The 23,337-nt window shown below is 41.3% G+C and overlaps 1 protein-coding gene across 7 annotated transcripts in view; it reads left to right on the top strand.

The window, feature by feature from the left end:
- CLASP1 (cytoplasmic linker associated protein 1) overlaps positions 1 to 23,337 on the top strand; it is a 158,389-nt gene that overhangs the window by 59,302 nt on the left and 75,750 nt on the right. For all 7 annotated transcript variants that reach the window (XM_081924670.1, XM_081924673.1, XM_081924672.1 and 4 more), the window contains exons 9-15: positions 15,993 to 16,145; positions 16,965 to 17,038; positions 17,511 to 17,603; positions 18,571 to 18,716; positions 19,611 to 19,746; positions 20,947 to 21,017; positions 22,387 to 22,446. In XM_081924670.1, the coding sequence (XP_081780796.1) occupies positions 15,993 to 16,145; positions 16,965 to 17,038; positions 17,511 to 17,603; positions 18,571 to 18,716; positions 19,611 to 19,746; positions 20,947 to 21,017; positions 22,387 to 22,446 (733 nt within the window). The remainder of the gene's footprint in view (positions 1 to 15,992; positions 16,146 to 16,964; positions 17,039 to 17,510; positions 17,604 to 18,570; positions 18,717 to 19,610; positions 19,747 to 20,946; positions 21,018 to 22,386; positions 22,447 to 23,337) is intronic.

Raw genomic sequence — 23,337 nt, 5'->3', positions numbered from 1 at the left:
CCTTTCCATGTGAATGTAGTTTTAAGGTTGCTGATTCCCAGTCCAGTGAAAATGAAGCACAGAGCAGACACTTTCTATTGGACTTGATGGTGGTGATGATGTTTATGTTCCCAGCTTTAGTTGTTAGTTGTTCTCTGTGTGTTAGCTTTGTGGTTTTGACTCATAATACAGTTGTGGCAACTTATTTATCATTTTCTCTAGTGCCCCACGAGGCAGCGCTCCCATTAGGTGTGTGAGGTAGAAGTTAATAGCAAGACATTTGAAATGTGGTGTAATTGATGCTCCTTTAATCAAGAAAGCAGCTGTTCAATGCCAAAGCCAGATCAAATAAGTTTGCTTCACTATCCAGAGCTGCAGTTCCAACATAGCGAGAAACAGGGATGATGGAGGTACATTCTTACTTTCAATTTGATGCTGCGACTTCCACTTTCCAATTAAAAAGAGGCATTTCACCAGTTTCTCCCATTATGTCTAAACCAGGAAACTGAGCTTTGTTTGTTATGCTGATGTGTTGAGTGATGTGCAGAGGCCACATCTGCACTGTAACATTTAAAGTAGCACCATACCATTTTAAACAGTAATGGTTTCCCCCAAAGAATCATGGGAAACATAGTTTAAGGGTCCTGAGCAGGCATAGGCAAACTCGCTCTCCAGATGTTTTGGACTACAATTCCCATCACCCCTGACCACTGGTCCTGTTAGCTAGGGATGATGGGAGTTGTAGTCCCAAAACATCTGAAGATCCGAGTTTGCCTATGCCTGATCCTGAGAGTTGTTTGGAGACCACTATTCTCTTCACAGAGCTATAATTTCCAGTGTTCCCTGGGGAAGAGGGTTTTCTTCTAAACCACTCTGGGAATTGTAGCGTGATATAGCTTTGGAATTACAGTGCAGATGTGGCCACAGTCCTCTTGGTTCAGATTTAACAAGGAACTCTGGCAAACCAGGAATGGAGCAGCAAAGATGGTATGCAAGAGGAAGAAGTAGCTTGAGGGGTCTGGTAAGGGACGAGGGCTCTGCCCAAATGGCTGTTCCTGGTTTATGAAGCCGGGAATGATAATCAGAACCAGGGACATTAGAAATATCAGCATAGGTGGCACATCAAAGGCCATACTCAGGAATGGGATGGAATGCCTAAGTTGAGACAAAGAGAGCTTGCTTGCTTGCCTGTATTGACTCTCTTGCAATGTGGAGCTAAGGGAACTCTGTGTCTTACAGCCCACTCAACACAAAACACCAGAGACATAAAGCAGGAAGTTAATGCCTGGAAGTCCCACCTTGCCCTTTTGATACAGTTTGGACTGGGGCAGCTGCAAAACTGTCCTGATTAAAACTCCATTGCAATGTCGCCAAGCCTGGTCCTGCAGCACCCAACTTTCTGGAAACCAAGCCCCTCTGTCCCTGCATAACGTACAGTACATCAGCAGCAGGTATAACTGAAAAGGTGACTGTGGTTGTTTTGTATCCGTTAAAGCAAGCTGCTTATAAACTCAGAACTAGAAAACAAAATTGGATACTTTTAATTTTCTTGTAACAGGGCATTTATGTTTTGGTTAGGCAGGGAGGTGTGTAGGTGTGTCTCTGTTCTGGATCTTGCCATGGAATTTATGGGATACTGAAAAAAAGCAAATACTAAAATATGCATAACTTAACGCTGTTATTGAAGGATGCCTATTTTTTTGGGGGGACCCCATACTCAGTTGCAGAACTGTGTCTAGGTTTGTTTGTTATTAATACAGGATTACAATTCCTGAATGCATTAGTGGCTTCCCTTTGAGTTAAAATTTATTGAGATTTAACTTAATGAGCCAGTGACGGGAATGGTACCCAGAGGGTTCCTTGTGATCTGCATCCGTTGAAATTGGTTAGGCTTTCCAATGCTCTGGTGAAAAGCATCGTTATAAATAACATTTTTGAAATCCCTCTGGTTGCTTCTGCTGGTTTTCTGAACAGAGATGTGAAAGAGCTGGGGGGGGGGAGAATGCTTCATTTCTGTTGAATCCTGTTCTACATGCAGAGAGAGATTGTGCTGAAAGGAGCTAGCACCGCTTTTCCAACTGCAGAGGAGGCTTTTATTTTGGAGGAGTGTAGCAGTTGTTTCTCATGCTGGGTCAAAGAGGGTGGAGAGTTAACTCCTGTTTGAGTTGATGCTTGCACTGTAGGACTCCTTTCAGATCCAGCCCTTGTCTAGCATCACAGGACTTCTGCAGATCATGACTGCCAGCAAAGGTAGGCATTTTGCTTAACAAACAAGGAGGCAGCATGTATATATATATATATGCTGCAGACAACTGAGCCTGTTTATGCCATCAGAAGTTATTTTCTCCTGACAAATGGATTTTCCCCTGCCATCCCCCCTGCTAGAGGCATTATCACCATGTAAAAAAGTTTAGGCAAATAGCATCTCTTCATTAGATATGGAAGGGATTTTTTTATGCTATTTGTTTTAAGTCTCTGTATAGGAATACAGATAAACTGATCTGGAATATTGTAATCGTATTTCTAGGGGCAAAATGCCTTGTAATATGTGTGGATGCTTGTTGGTATGTTTGTGTGTCGAACGGGCATTAGAAGACAGGCAGATTTGGTTAGGGGAAGAAAAGAAGAAATCAGTAGTACAGTAGCTTATGGAAGGCTAACAGCACGATCCTGCTGTACATGTTTATTTGGAGGCAAGTCTCCCTATATTCAGTGGGACTCGCTTCCTAGTTAAGCGTGTTTAGAATTGCAGCCTTCGTCACAATAATTGTTTAGGCACAATACGTTTGGGAAGCGAAAGTGAGTGACAGCTAAGAGCCTGCTTCTGTTTTCCTAACAGCCTAATTCCGCAGCAGCAAGAAATGTATGTTGAAGTGGGATGCATAGTAACAGAGCAGAGATGGGGGTTGGGGGTGATGCTGAATCACCTGCAACCTTGTGAAGCATTAATTTGCAGGGAGACACAGACCGCTGCTTTTCTCTTTGGGGGAACCGTTTGCATTAGCCATCTTTGACTTAACTGTGTTTGTGCTGTTCTCTCCACACTCTTTCCAAAGACTGGCAGGTGTTTTTCTGTGAAAACAAGGCTTTCTCTGCTGCCCTTAAAAAAATCTTCTTGGTAAAGCATGATTCACTTGTGTTTTAACAGTTTAAACGGGAGGGAGGAACTGAAGTATTGTGGCTGATAAGGGATGCAAGACGCAAAACTTTGCTTCCTATCAGTTCCTTTCTGTTGCCTGTTTTATCTTGAAGGGATCTGCTCTTAATGTTTTAAGGAGATGTAAACTGGAGCTTCTAAATTGGTTACAACTCTTATCTGTTAACTGTTACCCTAGGCAGTAAAATTATATGATTACATTATCTCAGTGCAGGTGATATTTGAACCTGTTAAAGTAATGGTAGTTAGCTTAATGACGCAGGAAGATAATGCATTCAGGTCCATTGCTTGAAATGGGGAAAAAAGGTTATAGATTGTTTCTTTTCAGCAGGATTAATAACACTGAACAGTTTTTCTAGTATGATTAAGAATCTAGCAGTATAATTAGCTATGAAATAGCAAATGTATTGTTTGCACCAATCACTTCCTTTAATTCCTAGTACAGTATAAAGCTGCTCAAATATTATGTTGGGTAAGATTGCTGTTAGAACAGGGAAGTGATGGAAATATTCATGACCCAGGGGAAGTTTGGAGAATAAAATAATTAGCATTGTAAACCTTTTGCTTTTCCACTGCTTCAATAATGGTCTCTTCCGTCTCCTCTCACCGCACGGCTGCTTTCTTAGGCTGCAATCCTGTGCATGCTTATCTAGTAGTGGACTCTCCTGAACTCAGTGGGACTGACAATCTCTAGGATTGTACAGTTTGCATTTAAGAACAAACCCGACCCTACCTTCTGAAACATCCTGATATCGTAACTTTTGGATTTGCAGCCGCAATTCTTGAACACAATGCCCTTGCAGGACTGTGTTTGGTGTTGTAAAGCCTATTGGAGGTGGTTCTTTCATGCTTTCTTGGTTGCCAAATGATTGGTTGTATGGCACTAGAAAGACTGATTTCTGCGCCCCCCCCCCCATTCCTTATATCAAGGGATGAAGCAGCACTGTCCATTTCTGAACTGTCGTCATTTTGATGGCAATGCCTTGCGGACACTTTTCTGCCATATGGAAAGTTTATAATGATATTTATTTATTAGATTTGTATCCTTCTTCCTCCCCAAAGGGTTCCCGGGGCAGTTAACGGCATAAAAACTGATGAAACTATATCCAGTAATCAAAGTGACAGTTATAAAAGCAACAGTGCCTAAACATACACATCCCATTCAAAAGAGCTGGACAAATAAACATTTGTCCACCTAAACACGTCCAGAGAAGGGGCATCATGTCCCACAGGAGGGGCAGAGTTCTGCAGGGAAAAAGCCCTCTCTTGCACTTGCATCCTCCTAGCCGTCCTCAGTTGTGGGACCATGAGAAAAGCCTCTCCCCCCTCATCATAAACTGCAAGTTGGGACTTCGGGTGGAAAGTGTTCCATCATCCAGTCCTTGAGTCTCAGATCATTTAGGGCTTTATATACTGGTATCAGTAACTTAAATGGAGCCCGAGAGCTCACCAGCACTCAGAATAGGAGTGATGTACGCATTTCACTATAGGATGGCTTCACTTGTTGCAGTTTTCCTATACAGAGCTTATCTTGATGAAGCAAAATGATAACATGGGAAGCCCCTCTTGGTCTGTCCGGCAATACGTAAGAGAGGCACAAAACATCCTGTGAGCGTTTTTGTGAATGAGTTAGCCAAACATGAATCCCAAGTATCTTCCTTTTATGCTTCCACAGATTCCACAGTCTCTGATATAACCCTGTTTATTGCCATAAAACGCATGTGTACACCACAGTATATTTTTGTTCACCTCTCAGTGTTGTCTGCTTCATCATCTAACCGTCCACATATCATTTAACATACATCTCAAGCAGAAATGCTTGAGCAGACGTGCCTTAGTTTCTACCTAAAAGGCCCATAAATAGTTGGTTTGCTTCATACAGGAGCTATCAAAATAGAGGTCTTATTTTCCCTAAACCAAAGATGCCTACATCAGCCGTCAATAAAATAAAGTAAAATAATAAAATAAAATAAAATAGAGTACTATACAGGGAATTGGTAGGGTGTTCCCCAAATCCCAGCCTAGACTTTGAACCACTAAGCTTGCAATCCTGTGCACACTTGCTTAGAAGTAAGCCTCAGAAGAGGGATTTACTTCTGAGTAAGAAAAGGAACTGGCTCAAAGCTAGATGTCATGTGCTCATCCTAATGCATCCAGAATAACTCTTTTATAACTATCTACTGCTATGCTGTCTTGTTTGAGCTTTCTTAAATATGCATGATTATTGTTACATGTTCATTGGCTATGTTGTGAATTGGTGCAAATTCCCATTCTCAATGAATGGAAGCCTCTCTTTTTTATAGCGCTAATAGATATAAACAAGTACCGTCTAATGGATGTCTTGTTTGCCTACTGAAAGAATTAATCATACCCCTCTGTATCACCAGAGGAATCCTATTGCTGTGTTGTTCTAAGCAAAGTGAATCTCTTCCTTGTTTTCTTCTCTAGGACTAGACAGTAATGAATAATGCTGCCTCACTTTATTTGCATGCACAGTCTTTAGTGAGTTCACTATATAATGCAGGACATTAGGGAGGAACACTGCCAGTAATTCAATTCCACTCCCCTCGCTACTGACCTAGTCTAAGCTATGTGACAGCCACGATCCCATTGTTCTGTGTAACATGTAGTCAGCAAGATCTTACCAAATGTACTCAGTAATGTTCAACAAATGTAGTCCTGCTAAGAAATGAGATTTCTCTATCCTATAGTACCTTTTCTCGTAGTTATGTATTATTACTACTACTACTACTACTACTAATATTATTTATTAAATTTGTATACCCCTTGTCATCCGTAGATCTCGGGGTGGTTCACAACATAAAATTACAATATAAAAACCATAAAATGCATAATAAAAATAAGAACAACAACATGTAGGGTCAAGGAACAAGTTCTGTGGGACCAGAGCCAATATTTCCTCTGACTCTCATTAACTGATTTCATGAGGATTAATTAATAACGGAAGTACAAATATTTTAGAGCTCAAACCTCCATGTTGAGGATGATTCATGGTGATGAGTGTCAGTGACAATGATCCACAAGAATGGATACTGTACCAGACAGAAATCACTCATTTTCTTAATGGCTTGGAGTGGCTCTGAAAGAAATGTGCAGCAATGATTATCATCAGTCCTATATTCTCCTAATTAGTCTATCATCCTTTATCTTACTTTCAGCAACTGTAGTTTTAAAAGCAATAGCTAATTATTGAAACAGTATGGATCATTTAATGAGCATGGTGTCATAGAGCTACTTTGGTGCTGCAAATGCACTGAATATAAACTAATGTATGTTTAAACTGACACCTATGTAGTCATTTTTTATTCCATCCATTGTTGTTTCTGTAAAGTGCAGTGCTATGTTGTTGTTGTTGTTGATGATGATGATGATGATGATGATACTTTTATTATTTATACCCTGCCCACTCTGGGCAGCTTACAGAATATCTGACATAATAAAAACATAAAGCGTTAAAAACCTCCCAATGCAGGGCTGCCTTCAGATGTCTTCTAAAAGTTGTGTAATTCTTTATTTCCTTGACATCTGAAGGGAGGGCGTTCCACAGGGAGGCCCTCTGCTTGGTTCCCTGTAACTTTGCTTCTCGCAGTGAGGGAACCGGCAGAAGACCCTCAGAGGAGGTCCTCATTGTCTGGGCTGAGTGATGGGAGTGGAGACGCTCCTTCAGGTGTGCTAGGCCAAGGCCGTTTAGGACTTTAAAGGTCAGTACCAACACTTTGAATTGAATTGGAAACATACGTCCTGGCAGCCACTCCCAGTCACCAGTCTAGCTACCGCATTCTGGACTAGTTGTAGTTTCCGAGTCACCTTCAAAGGTAGCCCCACATAGAACGCACTGCAGTAGTCCAAGTGGGAGATAACCAGGGCATACACCACCCTGGCAAGACAGTCTGCAGGTAGGGTCTCATCCGGCGTACCAGATGGAGCTGGTAGACAGTTGCCCTGGACACAGAATTGACCTGTGCTTCCATGGACAGCTGTGAGTCCAAAATGACTCCCAGGCTGCGTACCTGGTCTTTCAGGGGTACAATTACCTTGTTCAGGACCAGGGAGTCTCCCACATCCACCCGCCCCCTATCCCCCCAAACAGTACTTCTGTCTTGTCAGGATTCAACCTCAATCTGTTAGCCGCCATCCATCCTCCAACTGCCTCCAGACACTCTCACAGGACCTTCACCACTCTCACAGGTTCTGATTTGAAGGAGAGGTAGAACTTACTCTTACTCTTATTTTACTTATAAGCCATAATTGCACTCATTTGAAGCAAAATTGGATCCACTGCCTTTATAGTGCAAGTCATGGAAAAAGACAAGGATTTCTTGCCACTCGACTCAGCTTCGTTGATTCATGCTCAACCTTGAACTTAGTGAGATCTCCTCCGCTGTCCTCCTGTCTCATGCAACTGAACATTAGTTGTGCAACTTTGTATCATTTTGCCACAGATTATTTTGACAAAGTGTTGCCTTTTTGTTCTCTGGTTTGTAAAGAAGTGATCAGAAATATGACCGCAGACATATTTCTCTCTCTCCATCTGGTTGAATCGAATAACAGCATGGGAGTTTTCTTAGATCTAAAAATACCAAGTGCAATAAATTCTCATTAGCACTGCTGGGCGAAAATAGCACAGAATTCACAGGTCTTGTGGAGCAGGTGTAGATAAACCAAGATTTTATTTTACTGCATAGCTACAGAGTAAAATTTATGAGCCCTACTATGGAGGTGCTGAAGTAGATGACTGATAAAGCCCTTCCTATGCACTCCGTAGACCCCAAAAGTAGATACTTCACATACTTTTAAGATTGTAATCCTCAACACTCTCTTACAAGATGATGAGTCCTATTAAATTGAGTGGGACGCAATTATGGGTAAACAGATGCCTTCACTGCTGCTTTAGTCATTAACTCGGGACGATTGCAGATATTGATCAGCCTAAATAACACTTTTATTTGGCAAATTTATAGAGTTTACAGCTTTCAACATCGTAGATCTTAAGCTCACATGCAAATCTTCAGAATAATACAAATGTGAAATGTCTGAAATGGGGGGGGGGGGGATTCAGTGAGCTCATGCTTCAGCATAGCCTCTCTGAGACCAGTGGCTTTAGGTAAATATAATTGGTTACTGAATTTCCCATGTCTTACTATTTAAATAAAATATTTTCTCCTCGAAGGTTGGCCCTTACCTATTTTTTTCCTGGTTCTTGGAGCATCTGTCTACTGGCTGGAAGTTCATGATTTCTGTTTGATTCTGTGGTAATAAGCCTAACGTATCATCAGCTCAGGTTGCACTGAAGTTGCATATGTGTCAAGGCATTTGGCTGGAAGGTCTTGTAGAGGTCTGGCTATTGTGATGCTGCTTCTGCTTCTCGTTTCTGTTTTTTGAAATTATGGCTTTTAAATTTAATTTTAGTGGCATTTATGTGCTTGTTTTTAAATTATGTTGTGCATTGCCCTGAGCACAACATGCGCACAAGTTGGGAGTATTTTACATAAATAAATTTGACAGAATAAAGTCAGCTTCCTTGTGAGTCACATTTTTTTATTTCCCATCACTTAATATATATTTTTTGAGAAACAAAAAACAGCACACAAATATATGCAGCCTGATGTGGTATGCTGAATCTTCTGACTGTGTCATAGAGAGGCTGATGCAGTTCTGGGTATGATTAAACCTTCTGCTGTTTCATTGCTGTGATGATAGTCTACTTTATTGTTATTATTTACTTAAAACAAGCTACTAACAGAGAATCTGACAGTGCCTACAACTTTTGCTCCTATAAAGCTACATCTAAAATCAAAGTGCTCTTAACCATCTGTGTTTAAGTCTAGCAATTAGTTTTATGGCTGGAATATGCACAGGAGACAGATTTGTTTGAGAGCTTCCCAACTTTAGTACAGCTAGATGCATTCAACCGAGAGTGGAATAATTGGGGTCATATATAATGCTGCTATGCTATACAGCGGTACCTCAGGTTACATGCACTTCAGGTTACAGACTCCACTAACCCAGAAATAGTACCTCGGGTTAAGTGCTTTGCTTCAGGATGAGAACAGAAATTGTGCTCCGGCGGCGGGGCGGCAGCAGGAGGCCCCCTTAGCTAAAGTGGTGCTTCAGGTTAAGAACAGTTTCAGGTTAAGAAACGGACCTCCAGAACTAATTAAGTTCTTAACCCGAGGTACCACTGTATATGTAATTAAAAGCACAAATGCTGCAAATGCTGACTCTGTGCACAAAAAAGCACTTGGCCACGAAGCAGTTTCTTTGGTGGGTTGTATTAAACTATTTGCATTTCTTTAATAGGGTTCATGTTTAGGGATAATCAGTTATTCTACATCTAGCTAAGTCTCGGTTGAGGACTTGATGCCATTTGGGAAGTATGGCTGCTAGCATTGAAGAGGCAGTTTCCAGTGGAGATCACACTGCTTAAAACAGCAGTAAAGCTCACTGTGCATGTATAACATATTAAAATAATTAGATATGCCCATGTTCTTCTTCCTAGACAGCATAGCCCTTCTAGTGCCTTCCTGTGCAATTTAGTTTCATAAATTACAAGCAGGACCAGGGGGGTGAACATTAATATTTCAAAAGAGAACTGCAATTACTGCATTATCAGAAGTTGTAAATGCCATTTATTATGTGCATCCTAGGGAAATGCTGATGTCCATTTGGTCCTTTTAAAAGGGGACTACAGCAGTATCTTATACTCGTCCTTCTCCCTTTCCGCCTTTGCCCCTACAACTGAATAAATTCTGAAGCCTCTCCCCCGCCCTTTCATGTATTCAGGGAGAGTTGGTCCAAGTTGGAATGCATTTCTGCATTTCTTATAGACCAGGGATATCCAACAGGTCGATCATGATCTACTGGTAGATCCCCACGATGTTTTGGTAGATCACGGTCGATATCTGGCTCCCTTTCCTCTGCGTCGGTAAATAAGATTCCTGTCCCGCTCTCCATTGTTGTTTGAACTCAGGAAGGGAAGATGGTGCTCCCTCTGTTTTCATCCATAGTGATGTTTTTGTGAGTGTCTTAACCCCAACTTCCCTTGCCCCCCCCCATGGATCTCCTCTCCTCAAAGAAGCCTGTACCTTAACCCCCAAAAAAGCTCCACAACTTTGAGCTGAACCCCTAAAAAAACAGGGGTAGATCACTGCCAGATTTTAATTCTGAAAGTAGAAGAAGAAGAAGAGTTTGGATTTGATATCCCGCTTTATCACTACCCGAAGGAGTCTCAAAGCGGCTAACATTCTCCTTTCCCTTCCTCCTCCACAACAAACACTCTGTGAAGTGAGTGGGGCTGAGAGACTTCAGAGAAGTGTGACTGGCCCAAGGTCACCCAGCAGCTGCATGTGGAGGAGCGGGGAATCGAACCTGGTTCCCCAGATTACGAATCTACCGCTCTTAACCACTTCACCATACTGGCTCTCCTAGATTGCAGTCTCTTGGGAGTTGGCCACCCCTTTCATAGACACTTAGTGGGAAGAAGAATAAAGCATGGCCTTTTAAATTGCTGTGCTCTCTAGAACCCCACCAGTCTCTCCGTCTCCTCACTCGAGAAGCGGGTATTAATGACCAGGCAGTAGTTTTTGTAAACCCCAGGGTCTAGGCTGGGGTTCTTCAAAAGTGGATGTATTACCGCCTGTTTAAGGGCAGTGGGCACAACTCTTATCACACAAGAAGTGTTCACCACACCCTAGTGCAACACAATCGAGCTCCCTGCCTGCTGCAGAGAGGGGTTACACCCTTGCAAGCATCCTCCCCACACCATAAGGCTGCAATAAACTGAAACTGATCCCAGAGCGTATCAGAAGGCCCTGCGCTGGACTCCTCGACTGGGGTTTCAGCAGCTACGACATCCAAGGCACTGCGGGGCCTAGCAACTTTGTTTTCATAGGGCCATGCAAACAACTCACACCATGCAAACTGGGTGTTGCAAAGGTCTACCCGCTACTTCTCGTCTGACTAGCCTCTGGACCATCCAAAAGAATTCTGTTGGACAGCTCTTGGGGAGGTTACAAAGTAGTTATTCTTCACCTTCACTGCCTCTTGTTAGGTTACATGATTCTGCCTGCCAAGTGTCTGGCCAAGTTCAGAGTGAGCTTTCCACCGCTTGCACTCTGGTCATCTCCTAGCCTGCTTCATAGGCCACAGCTCCATAGTAAACCAAGGGAGGGTGTGGGTTCTGCAGCAGTGGGGCAAACCCTTGGGAGTGATCATGCTTCTCTCCCCCCCCCCCCCGGTCTCAGCATCCCAAGGTGAGACCAGGGAAAAAGGTAGAAACCTTCCACATTTGAGATAGTGGAGTCTGTGCTTGCTAGGCCATTTAGGCGCAGCTGTCTACTCCCTTTCCTGCACTGAAAACAGCTTGCTGCATTTGGCTGAGGTCATTGAGGTTTCTTTCCATAAAATGTACTTACCCCAAAAAGTAATTGTAGAAGTGGACTTGTTTCTGAGGGGTTAGAAGCCACGGCAACTGATTGCATCAGTGCTGTAATCCAGAATCATGTAGCTGGTTTAAAATAACACCTTGGGTGTTAATTATTGAAAAACTTTCCTCTGTCTACCTGCTTTTAGGATTAAGTTAGCATCGTGGGATATTGATGTCCATTTCACTGTAAATGTATGGAATTTTTCTCCTGGGTAATTTTTAAAAATATTGTGTAGTGCTTTTTTGACACATTTTTCAAGGTTTATCTTCGATAGGTAGAAGATGATAATATGAAATATTTTCTTCCTATCAGGAATATTTTTTTCTACATTGTGAAGTTTTAGTGGGAGTGGACAATTTTCCTCAGTGCATTAGAGCTTTTATGTCATGCACTCTTTATTCAGTAATCCAGGAAATACGCTGCTAAGGAGCCAATGGTTTGTTTTCAACTTGAAACAGTCGTACTCAAAACCCTGATCAGCCACAGTGGGTCATATTAGTTTACTTTAGACAAGCCCCATTTCATTCTAACCTATCCAGTGGGATTGATATAATACTAAATGAAAAACAAATTCACAAGGCATTTTGTATGCTATGACAGGCATGATCAATAATAAACCTAGCTCTTTGTGGAAGTGCCATTCTCTTAAAAGCCTCTTGTGAAAAGCTGCTGCTATCATTTCCAAGATTTCAGCACTGAATCTGAGCCTGTTAAGTGTGCCACAGTGGTTATGAAAATAAATGTGCCTGTGAGAACAGGCTAATATTTTTCTGATATTGTTGGCATGTTTTCACTGTGTCGCTTGGAAAACAGCTTAGGGAATCCAGTTGTTCAAATAAAAGAACTCTCTCTCTCTCACCAGAAAATGCATGCACAGATTTACATGTGCTCTTCACCAGCCTTCCCAAAATTGGTAGCTTCCAGATGTTTTGGACTACAATTCCCACCACCCTTGACTATTGACCACGTCATCTGGTACTGATTAAAGCTGTATTGCAAAACATCTGGTGGATACCAGGTTGTGAAAGGCTGCTCTACACGTTGCTCTAGGGAACAAATCACATTTCTAGCAACAACGTATGTTGAGTCTTTGAAGGTGGCTGCTTAGATATATTTGTTAGAGATGTCTACTCATTGCTCTGGGAAATTTGTGGACTTTTTATCCAAAATTGTTGGGCTAAGAGTCACCAGCACAACTGTTAAATAAACAGATGGTTACAAAATTGCTTCTCCTGAGAGCTCTCGCTTTCCACTGGAAATGGGGAACACAGCACAGAGCCATGGTTTTATCTGAAGAGCAACATATTTAGGACTTAGGTTATGAAAACCTAACCTCTTGCTTGTTAGTTTGTTCTTTTGTTTCGAAGCAAACATTATTTAGAAGCCTCCTGACGTGCCTTTATAGAATTTATAAACCTGTGAGAGGGGCAGTTGTGTGTCCCGTCCCTCCATTAATCAGCATAGATTCTTGGAATTCCTGGCATAGCATCTTTTTCTTCTGAATTTGCCCTTGACACAACCCTTGTTTTTAAAAACTAATAATGACAAATGTATTTGTCATGGACAAATGACGAGAGCTGTTGAGACACTCCCATTAACCTTCCCAAGGGATGATACTGGGCTACTGCTACCTCTTGGTAGTCAAGCCAGCCATAGTAGGACTGCTTGCTGCAGCTGCCTCTCAGTCCTAGCCTGTTTCACCCCATTGGAAGGTTTGAAATTCCCAAGGATTGACTGTGGGATGCTCTGTCCTCCTCTCAAGTCTCAGTGCTGAAGCCAGGGCTGTTTAACTCTGCGTGTGAAAGCAGAATGCCTAATGAACACAAGGGGCAAGGATTGATTGTGTCCTGGACTTGAAAGCTGCAGTGGTCTGCAAGACAGCGTTGCATCTCGGCTTGCTATGGAAAGCATGAAGGAATGTTGAGGAAGATTATTTGCAAAAGGATTTGTACCCGTAAGCAAATTTATCACGATTTCCTCCTTTTATTTAGAGAAAATGTGAGAGGGTTTTGTAAGCATTTTATTCTTCCCTAACAATTGAGAGCAGACAAAGGCCTCTTTACACACAAGGCATGTGCCTGCATATTGCTAGTCATCATTCATACACGAGTCAAAGAATCAGCAGTGATAGATAATCGCTCATCACAGAAAAGCATGCACTGCTTTGGTTTATGTCCACTGAAGCCAGTGGAAGTAAAGCTTGTTTGGACTTAGTGTTATGAACTGTAGAGCTTGAGCTATAAATTATCACTGCATCACCCAACTGTTTTAACTGAGGTTGGATATGAGTTTTACTTTACTGTGTTGATCTGACTGCTTGCATCATGTTTTCACGAAGTTCCATATTCTGGTTTTTGTCTTATTCTTTGTTTCTCTTTCTGCCTTGTGCACATGCTGCTTCAGAGCTTGGTGTCTTGAATGTGTCAGTTTATTGAAACTGAAGGGGAAGCTGGGAAATGTTAGCTTATTTTGGTTAGTGGGCAGAATGAAATGGGTTTTCAGTCTAAGTTATGAGTAAATGTATTTTTGTAACTTTTCCTAAGGGTGCTGGATTTTTATACATTATGTATGAGATTTTTTTTATACTGCAATCTTTTGAAAAGCGGTTTCTCTTTATGATATGTATAAAAATGAAATGTGCTTCTCTAAAGAGAAACGTGGACATCAAGCTTTTTCCTCTCCATTTAATGCTAAGGTATAATAAACCACACCCTTGATGAGTGTATTGTGTGTGTGCTTTTGTGTGTGCGCTTTTGTGTGTGTGTGTGTGTGTGTGTGTGTGAGAGAGAGAGAGAGAGAGAGAGAGAGAGAGAGAGAGAGAGAGAGAACGAGAACAGCAATGCAGTCTTTTTGCTTTCAAGCGCAGGTCTTTGCTATTGAAGTATCTGTTTTCTTTTTATAATAAACACAAACATTTCTGCAGTTACTTAATGTATAGAGCAAGGTCTGTTTCTAAGGGGTAGAAGGATGACACTTTCATATTGTTGACGATGTTGGAGACAATGAAAGCCTGAGGGAGTGCCTTCCTTCATAGGCCTCTGTGTCTCTCACATTTCACTTCAGGTTTATTCCAGTACAAAATAAAAGAGTACATTCTTATGTTGTCTACTGAATGAGGATGGACTTAAGCAGATGTATTTGAATGGAACCATTGGCAATGGATGATAAATGTTAGAACATTTTTATGGGCTCATCAAAATAGTTTCACCACACGTTTCCAGTATCTGGGCTCCAAAGACTTGTAAACTATTTCTAGAAATTGAGGTTAACTAGGCCTTCATTGTCAAGCTATGGGATGAAAACCTTAGTGGGGGGGGGAGAATAGGAGGTGGGGCAGTCACTTCCAGACACCACCTGCCACCTCCAGCCTCCTGGAATGTTTTGAAAATGGGGATTTTGGATTTTTAGAAAATGAGATAAAACCTTCCTCGCCAATACAAGCACTAACGCTTCTAACAGCAGGAACAATGAGCAGTCACCAAATGTTTGACAGAAGAAGTTAATGCTAGTTTTCTGAAATTCATATTGGACAGCCTTCTATATCTGAAAGGAGATCTGAGAAAGTTAATCCTGGGGAAAACAATGTTTAATTTCTGGTTCTGCTGAACAACTTGCATGGACTCATCCCCTGAATGTAATTAAATTGGATATAGGGGCTAGAATAGTGGAAAAAACAAGGATCACTGTAAGTTATTTGGATAAAATTGTGTGAGGAGCTGTTGCTGCTTTCAGACAGGACAAGAATGGGAAGACAAATAATGTTATGTGACAGTTTAAATAAACTAATGGAGTTTTCTCTGCCTTTGCTTAGCTTTCTTTGTGAGAACTCACAACCACAGGATATAGTGTTGGTCAGTAGCAGTCAATTTAAAGAACATGGAGAGGATAATATGAATTGTATATATGGTCCAGGCCTGAATTTTCATGCTTACAATATTTCTCAGCTGCAAGTCATGTCCAAGGAATAAATATTTCTTTGTGCCCTTGAACACTTCGAGCAGTTAATCACAGCCTTAGAGAGAAAGCTGTGCGTGATTACTAACCAATCTCTCCTCCTGGTTGTCAGAAGAAATTTTAGTGAAGGAATTATGTTTAATCTCCACATTGGAAGAGATTAGGGTGATAGAATGGAAGGAATTTAGGAGATCGGGAATTCCCCTGAAACAAACTGTCCTTCCTGTAGTTTCTGTCATACGCTTCACTGACAAGGTAACATATCCCTCTTTTTAAGAAGGTTTTGGAAATTTGGATATAATCTTGGAACTTGAAAGGCCAGCCTTCTGGCGATCGGGTCTGTCTTCTGAATTCTTGCAGAGAGAGTTTGCTCCAAAATGTGAGGTAGAAGCTATTCACAAATTCCTGAATTTCATCTTGTGGCCTTTTTTTTTTTTTTTTTTTTTTTTTTGCAGATAAAAACTTTGATGATGACGACTCTGTGGATGGGAACAGGCCTTCCTCAGCCAGCTCCTCAACATCTTCAAAGGCTCCATCAAGCTCTCGAAAAAGTGGGATGAGTTCTGCTCGCAGAGTTGGAACAACAGCTCTGGTCTCAAAGGCTCCAGGTAGGTGGAGGCCTTGATAAATCATAAGGCTGACCTAAAACCCATGGCCCTAAAAATAAAATGTGTGTTGTTTTATTTTCTGTTTTGAGTGCCCATCTGAATTTTCTTGATGGACTATAACATTTTTAGGAGGCTGGCTGTCTTTCATAGTTTTGAGAACTATACAAAAGGATGTTTCTTGAATATGATGGGATAGCATCAGGTCAGCATGGTGCTACACAACTAAATTGTTCATAGTATTTCTACAGATTTTCTCCCTGTTAGCAGTGCAAAATCAGAATTGTCTTCAAATCTTCATTCATTTGCAATTTGTAGTGGTTCCCATAAAGACAGCACTTTTTCATATCTTGTTTTCCTGAACTGCATGAAAACCAAAATAAGAGAAAGAAATAACTAGGAAGCTGTTTCCAAATGGCACCTACAATAAGCTTTCAAGAGTTTCTGTGCTGAACAATAGCCTCAGCTAATTAATGTTTTAAAGATTTTCCTTCTTCGGCCCATCTGTCCATCTTCATCGTATATTCCTGTCAAGAATACCATACTTTCATTAATTATGCATGGGTCTGAATCCTTTAAGAGAAAAGGCATCCCTCTAGTTTAGGTAATATTCTGTTATATTACCAGACTCTGTGTGTTATGAGATACACTTATTCTTACTACTTCTAGGTTTCTTTGCTTTTCTTATCCTTAGCAGAATAAGAAATATTTACATGCAGCTCCATGGTTTCATCAGCTTGTTTTGCCTGTTATTTTCTAATTTTGTTTTAATATTGTTTAACAAGAAGCATTAAAGCACTCTTTCCTTTTGGCATCTGCCAGCTACTAAAGAAGGAGCTGGTGCCGTGGATGAGGAGGATTTCATTAAAGCTTTTGAAGATGTCCCAACAGTTCAGGTAATAATAATGTGGCTTAAAACACACACACACACACACACACACACACACACACACACACACGGTCCTTCAGCCATAGTCAAGGCTTGTTACTTAGATTATGCTGCCACTGCTCCCAAATACTTTTCAGCCAGCTATGGGAAGAGCAGTGGGTGGAGCTTACTTCAGCCCATGGCCAATGCAAATCCTCTTTAATATTTTCTTTGCAGACAAGATGGAGGGGGGGGGGTGCTACCTGACTGCATGTTGAGCAGGGGGCAGCCAACATGGTGCCTTCCAGATGTTGCTCTGAGGCCCAAAATCTGAATCCTGCATGGCCTGTGGCCAAGGATGTTGGGGGTTGTAGTTAAAGTTGGCGTGGATGACCGACTGCAGTTGTTGTAAAGGTTCATCAACCGTAGGAGTTGAATATAAGCTCAGCGTTTATGGAAATAAGCCTTGTATCTTAAGAAATGTCATGTATACTTTCCAGATTTATTCTGCCCGAGACCTTGAAGAATCCATCAACAAAATCAGAGAAATCCTGTCTGATGACAAACATGATTGGGAACAGAGAGTAGCTGCAGTGAGTATTTGTTGGAATTCTGTATGTATTGCAACTTATCTGGCTTGTATTTTACCACTCTTTTGTGTCTTATGTGAGAGTGGACACCTGAAAGCTGTCACTCTGTGGTATGGTGGAAAATAGCAGTAGTCCTTTTATACATGCATATTTATGGAAATCAAAACTTATCTGTATGTCTTGGCTCTCAGTGGATGAAGAACTCAGAGTATGGTTTCTGGCGAAATCTTTAATGCTCAGTCAGGTCAGGTGCAGCAGGTGCTACACATGACTAAGCAAGCTACAGTGTTGATACAACAAGAAACATGCCCTCTTGAGTCCCTTATATAGGAATGGAGTCAGTACAACTTCAGCATGGCAAACCGGCAAGCAAATGGGAATTACTTCCAGAGGGCTGGATCTAAGGTGCCTGTTCACACCTACCTGTACACTCCAACGACTCTGGTGCTGCTGGAGGGGGATGCTGAGATTGGAGGTGAACCTGGCACAGAGGTTGGGAGTGAAGCAGGTTCAGTGCGCCTGAGTAACGAGGGGACAGAACGGAGCACTAAGAGCCTATGTTCTGCTGGAGCCCTCTCTGGTCTCTGACACCTCATCCGCAGCTCCCTCCCCTTCTCAAGCCTCTGATGCAGCCTGTCCCAACCCCTAGGTCAGCTACAGACAGCTCCTCTGATTCCCTCTCCCCACCCCTGGTCCAACCACAATGTATCTCCAGGACTCCTGTATTCAGAACCATTATACCTCAGAAATTCTAGTTTTCTTTTTGGGGAGTGTGTGTGTGGAAGGATCTAAAGAAGGAAATTTAGCTTTCAGTTCTCAGGCTTGTAGAAAGAAGTTTGAATAGGCCACATTTACTTGGTAGTTCACATGTCACTTTAAAACCCAGCCAGGTGGGCGGGGTATAAATAATGAAATGTTATTATAAAACATGGTTGATATTAATCTGCAGTTTGTTCTTGTTACCCAACAGCTAAAAAAGATCCGGTCTTTATTGCTGGCTGGAGCTGCTGAGTATGATACTTTCTTTCAACTCCTGCGCCTGCTTGATGGAGCGTTTAAACTATCTGCTAAAGACTTGCGGTCCCAGGTGGTGCGAGAGGCTTGTATCACATTGGGGTAAGGAATGCAGTCTACATATTCTTAGCTGTCTTCTTAACTGTTGTAACAGGGATTGCAGTGGTCTGTCCGCAGTCCTGTCACTTCTGTTTTGGCAGGATTAGGGGTGCTCTGAGTTAGATTGCTTAACATCCAGACCAGAGATATTTGGAACCTCCATATGCTATTTGATTCCCAGCTCCCATTATCTCTGACCATTGACTGTGCTAGCTGGCTGCAAATAAGGAGGACATTCCTATTAATGTCATTTCTAGAAAGGACTGGCAGTTCTTGGTTTAAGTGCCTAGAAGCTTATTTTATATCGTTCTTTACGTTTTACCCCTAAGCCAAGTGCTACGCCGTATTATGAATGTGCCAGAAGCAGAACTTCTATTTTTTTAAAAAACGGAAAGCTATAATATTGCTTCTAGGTTCAACCAGAGTTCAAGGTGAAAGTTCAAATCGTTGCTTTGGCCTGCTCATCCTGTTGGTGGTAATTCTACATTGGAGTCTGCTGGACTCTAGGGCACATTTAACAGCGCCTCTGAAATTTACGAATGTCAAGACAAGATGGAAAGCTTATGAAAAGAATGGGCCTGAAACCGACAGTACTGGAAAAGAAAGCAATTTAGCTATGCCTTCTGGGCTGTTCCCCGGTAGTGCGACAGTGACCTGCGCTAACTCTATCGCTTGTTAAAACACATACAAAAAATAAACCACATTATCTGTTAGAGAAAAAAATGTGAAGTGTTTTGTTAACCCAGTTTCTGGTTATGCTGTTTGTAATGTATTGATGCAATTGAAAGCTGCTGAGAGCTTCTGCTTCTAAGTAGCATATGATCATATTGAACTCCATTTTTTTGTTTTACTGTTATGACATAATTCTCGTGTTGTTGTTGTTTTGTTTTGTTTCAGGCACTTGTCATCAGTCTTGGGTAACAAATTTGACCATGGGGCAGAAGCCATCATGCCAACAATCTTTAATCTCATTCCCAACAGTGCCAAAGTAATGGCCACCTCTGGTGTGGTAGCTGTTAGATTAATTATTCGGGTGAGTATCTCTCAAAGTAAATGTGAATCGTGACACCAGGGAATATTTTTTATTTATTCCAGTCAGCATGCTGTCCAGAAGAATCCTAAATGGGACAACATTTGGCAGACAAGAAGATTGTGTGTGTGTTTGCAGAAAAAGTGCACAAATGTGCTAATTTCCACAACGTTCCTTCACAGAACATAGCCAGACTGGAAACCAACAAAGCCAAAGAAATGAAGTGATTCAACGGTACCCTCTGGGCTACCATCTAATAGTATGACAGTGAGCTATGCTAAATTCATAACTTGCACAATTCTGATGAAGAATAAAGCATATCATTTGTTGGAGACAAGGAGGGATAGTAATCGTTTGTTGGTGATCAGAACTTGCCCTGAGAAAGCAAGCATGCAAACAAACATATTTGAATTCCTACTCTGTGTCTGAGCCTTGTTGATGATCCCCTGCAATTTTTAAATTCAGTTTTGGTTTTCAGTACCTGAAGGAGAAACAAATAAATCCATATCCAGTTCTAAGAAAATATCAGCATTAAAAGACACATAGTTGTATCATCACAGATTCTGTGGAGGCAAAACTAGAAAACTTTTTTAGTATTTTAAACTTTTGTATGTTTTAAAATAGAGTTGTAAATCTTTATTTCTGTAAACAACTTTAAGTCTCTTCCCCCCCAATCAAGTGGTGTATAAATTTTATGAAATAAATAAAGCAAGCAAGCACAGGGATGTAACTCAGTCCAGTGTATTTTTTTAACAAAAGCATGTGCCAAGAAAAACTGATAATAAATAAATGAATACATTTTAATGTTCATGATTTATACATTTAAATCCCACCTTTCTTCCAAGCATCTTGAGCTAGCTTGCATGATTCTCACCACAATAGCCCTGGCTGAGAGGTACATAGACTGGCCCATGGTCCCACAGTGAGCTTTACTGCTCAGGAAGGCCTTGAACTTTGCTCTCCCCAGTTGCAGTCTGACAATATAATCACTATACCACACTGCATATAATTGTTTGTTTTTAAAATATTTATTATTCTTGTCATGGAGAGGAGCAGAGGGACATGTTTGGCACTGAATCCATCCTCTGTGTGTCTGATTGAGTCAACCACAATCTTTTCATTTTAGCATCTACACTTTAGGAACAGTTTTTTTTGCTTTCAACCTCTCTTAAGATTTCCCTGTTGTTGCTTTTCGTTCCGTAGCATACACACATCCCTCGACTAATCCCCATCATCACCAGTAACTGTACCTCCAAATCTGTCGCAGTTAGAAGGTGAGTTGTGTTTCCCTCCCCCTTTTCTTGATCTGGTGGCTTAGCAAAATGAAATTTAGTGTTAGAATTGTAGATTTGGAATGTCCTAGAGACTGCCCACAGGACATGGAGAAATCTTTTTCACTGTTTAGCAGAGGCAGTTTTAGGGTAGCATGTTCGGTTCAGCCACACTTGAGTGTCGGCCCATAGCAGGTGCTGCAACAGTGAGCACAGGAGGGTGGGGAGCATCAAATTTTAGCATCACACAGGATGCTGCTGAAATTTGAGAACCCAAAGTCTGCCACTGCTGTTGTTTTATTGCTTAATATTCGGTGTTTTATTATTTTTTTATATGTGTTGGAAGCTGCCCAGAGTGTCTTAGGCATTATTATTATTATTATTATTATTATTATTTATTAAACCAAGGCCAAATACATGAATTTTAGTTACCAATAAAAAGCTGAAGACCCCTCTTCAAACAGAATGGATCAAAAGTCTCTCTCTCCCCCACATTTAGCCCAAGGTCCAAATTCAGATCCAGAAACACGCCAAAATTCTGCAGATCAAATTAACAGTGGAGATGCCCCTACTTCTCTTCCTAGAGCCCTCAATATATTGCCACAAGAAGGGAAATCAGCTAGATCTCTGTAACTGCCAATTTCAGAAATCTTTAAGCCTTCTAGACACTAATTGTTTCATTCTTATATTATGTGTAGCATCTATCACACAGTTGTTGACAATTGTTTAAAGCATCCGCAGTAAGTTAAAATAAAGTGACCTGAAATGTTCAAAAGTTGGTATTAGCTTCCAACTGGCTTGGATAGAAGACTTCAGTCTTAAGGGTGCAGGGTGGGGATGGAATCCTATCCCTTCAACGAGGTAACACACTTAAATTAGTATAAAAAACCCCAACCCCCAGTATTCCCCCCCCCCAATCCTAAACACCCATTCTGAACAAGATTTCTGCCTGCATTTGAAATGCTAGTTGATCCCAACAAGGGACATGATCCTCACTTCAGCACTGTATGAAATGTTGCGTGTGGTTTTTGTTCTGTGAGCCCAAGACTTTGGTCGAAACATACAAAAATGTGCTTTGAAGGCAAAAGGAGAACCTTCCACATTCTATGACCAGCCGGAGGGACCCACTTAAAAATAAAATCCAACCTCATAGTGATAGGCACACAGAATATTACAGTGACTGCATCACAACTACAGAACTCACATTGCCCAGAAATTTGCAAAAGCCTAAGTATTTTCCAGAAGCATATATTCTTTGGTAGATGTGGCTTTTAGTGACCTTGTGTTAGGCAGTTACGAAGTTTAATGTGGTATGTGTATTTATAAAGATAACCTAATTAATGGTATTTTCCCATATTTGTTCATACCTTAGGCGCTGTTTTGAATTTTTATATTTACTTTTACAAGAATGGCAAACACACTCCCTAGAAAGGTAAGATGTGTGTATTGTAAAAGAGGAAGCATGCTTCCCTCTAACCTCACTTTCCCCCCCTTTTTTCTTTGGTAGGGAGGGAATTCTGTGATAGACTTGGCGACATTTGGGAGGAGTAGGCAATCTCCATTGGGCTCCTTACTCCCGCAGATATCATGTGGCAGCAGCTATTCCAGCAGAGGGATTGATGGGAAGCAGGGCCACTCCTTCAGCTCTGTGGGAAGACCAGTTCCATTTAGTGAAACTCTCCCTGAACTGTTCCGTTCCAGCTGGTCCTTAAAAGAACTGCATCACTTTAAGGATTGGTGCCTGAGTTTATTTGCTTTCCCCTTCCCTCTTTATTCCTTTTCCTCTCTGCTTGTATTGCATTTTTTGCATTGTAAATCTGCAGACTAGGTGTGTGTTTATTTATCTTACGTAAGCTGTTCTTGAAGCATTTTTGGCTGAGGAGCACAGTAAAATATTCTAAATTAACAAATAAACAAAAGAGGAGAGAGAAACAAGGGAGAAGAGGAAATCAAATTTAACCAGTGTGTGTTCTAGCACCAGGCCTATAGGATCACTGTTAGGTAAAACTGCTGAGTAGTTTGATATTTAAAGATTTCCAAGCCAGCTTGGTTACAAAGAAGATTTTTCTTTGACCACGTTCAGAAGTTGAAAATAGTTCATGAGTGTTTTATGCTTAGAAGAAAAAGGTAGAGCGCCCAGGGCAGAGAGGAATTTGGTTGCCAGAGAACTGTGTTACTTATGTAATAGCTTATCCTTTTCAAAACATTTGCAGCTAACTTGAGTATTTAGATGAGAGCTGAATTATAAGAATCTGCAGGGGTATAGAGCATAAGGAGATTGTCACAGTAGCTAAAAAGACGTTGCAGTTTTCAGCCAAGTCAG

This window comes from Podarcis melisellensis (assembly GCF_964234715.1).
Source record: "Podarcis melisellensis genome assembly, chromosome: 1".
NCBI classification, from domain to species: Eukaryota; Metazoa; Chordata; class Lepidosauria; order Squamata; family Lacertidae; genus Podarcis; species Podarcis melisellensis.
The sequence above is the reverse complement of the archived record's forward strand: the minus strand, read 5'-3'. Positions and strand labels throughout refer to the sequence as shown.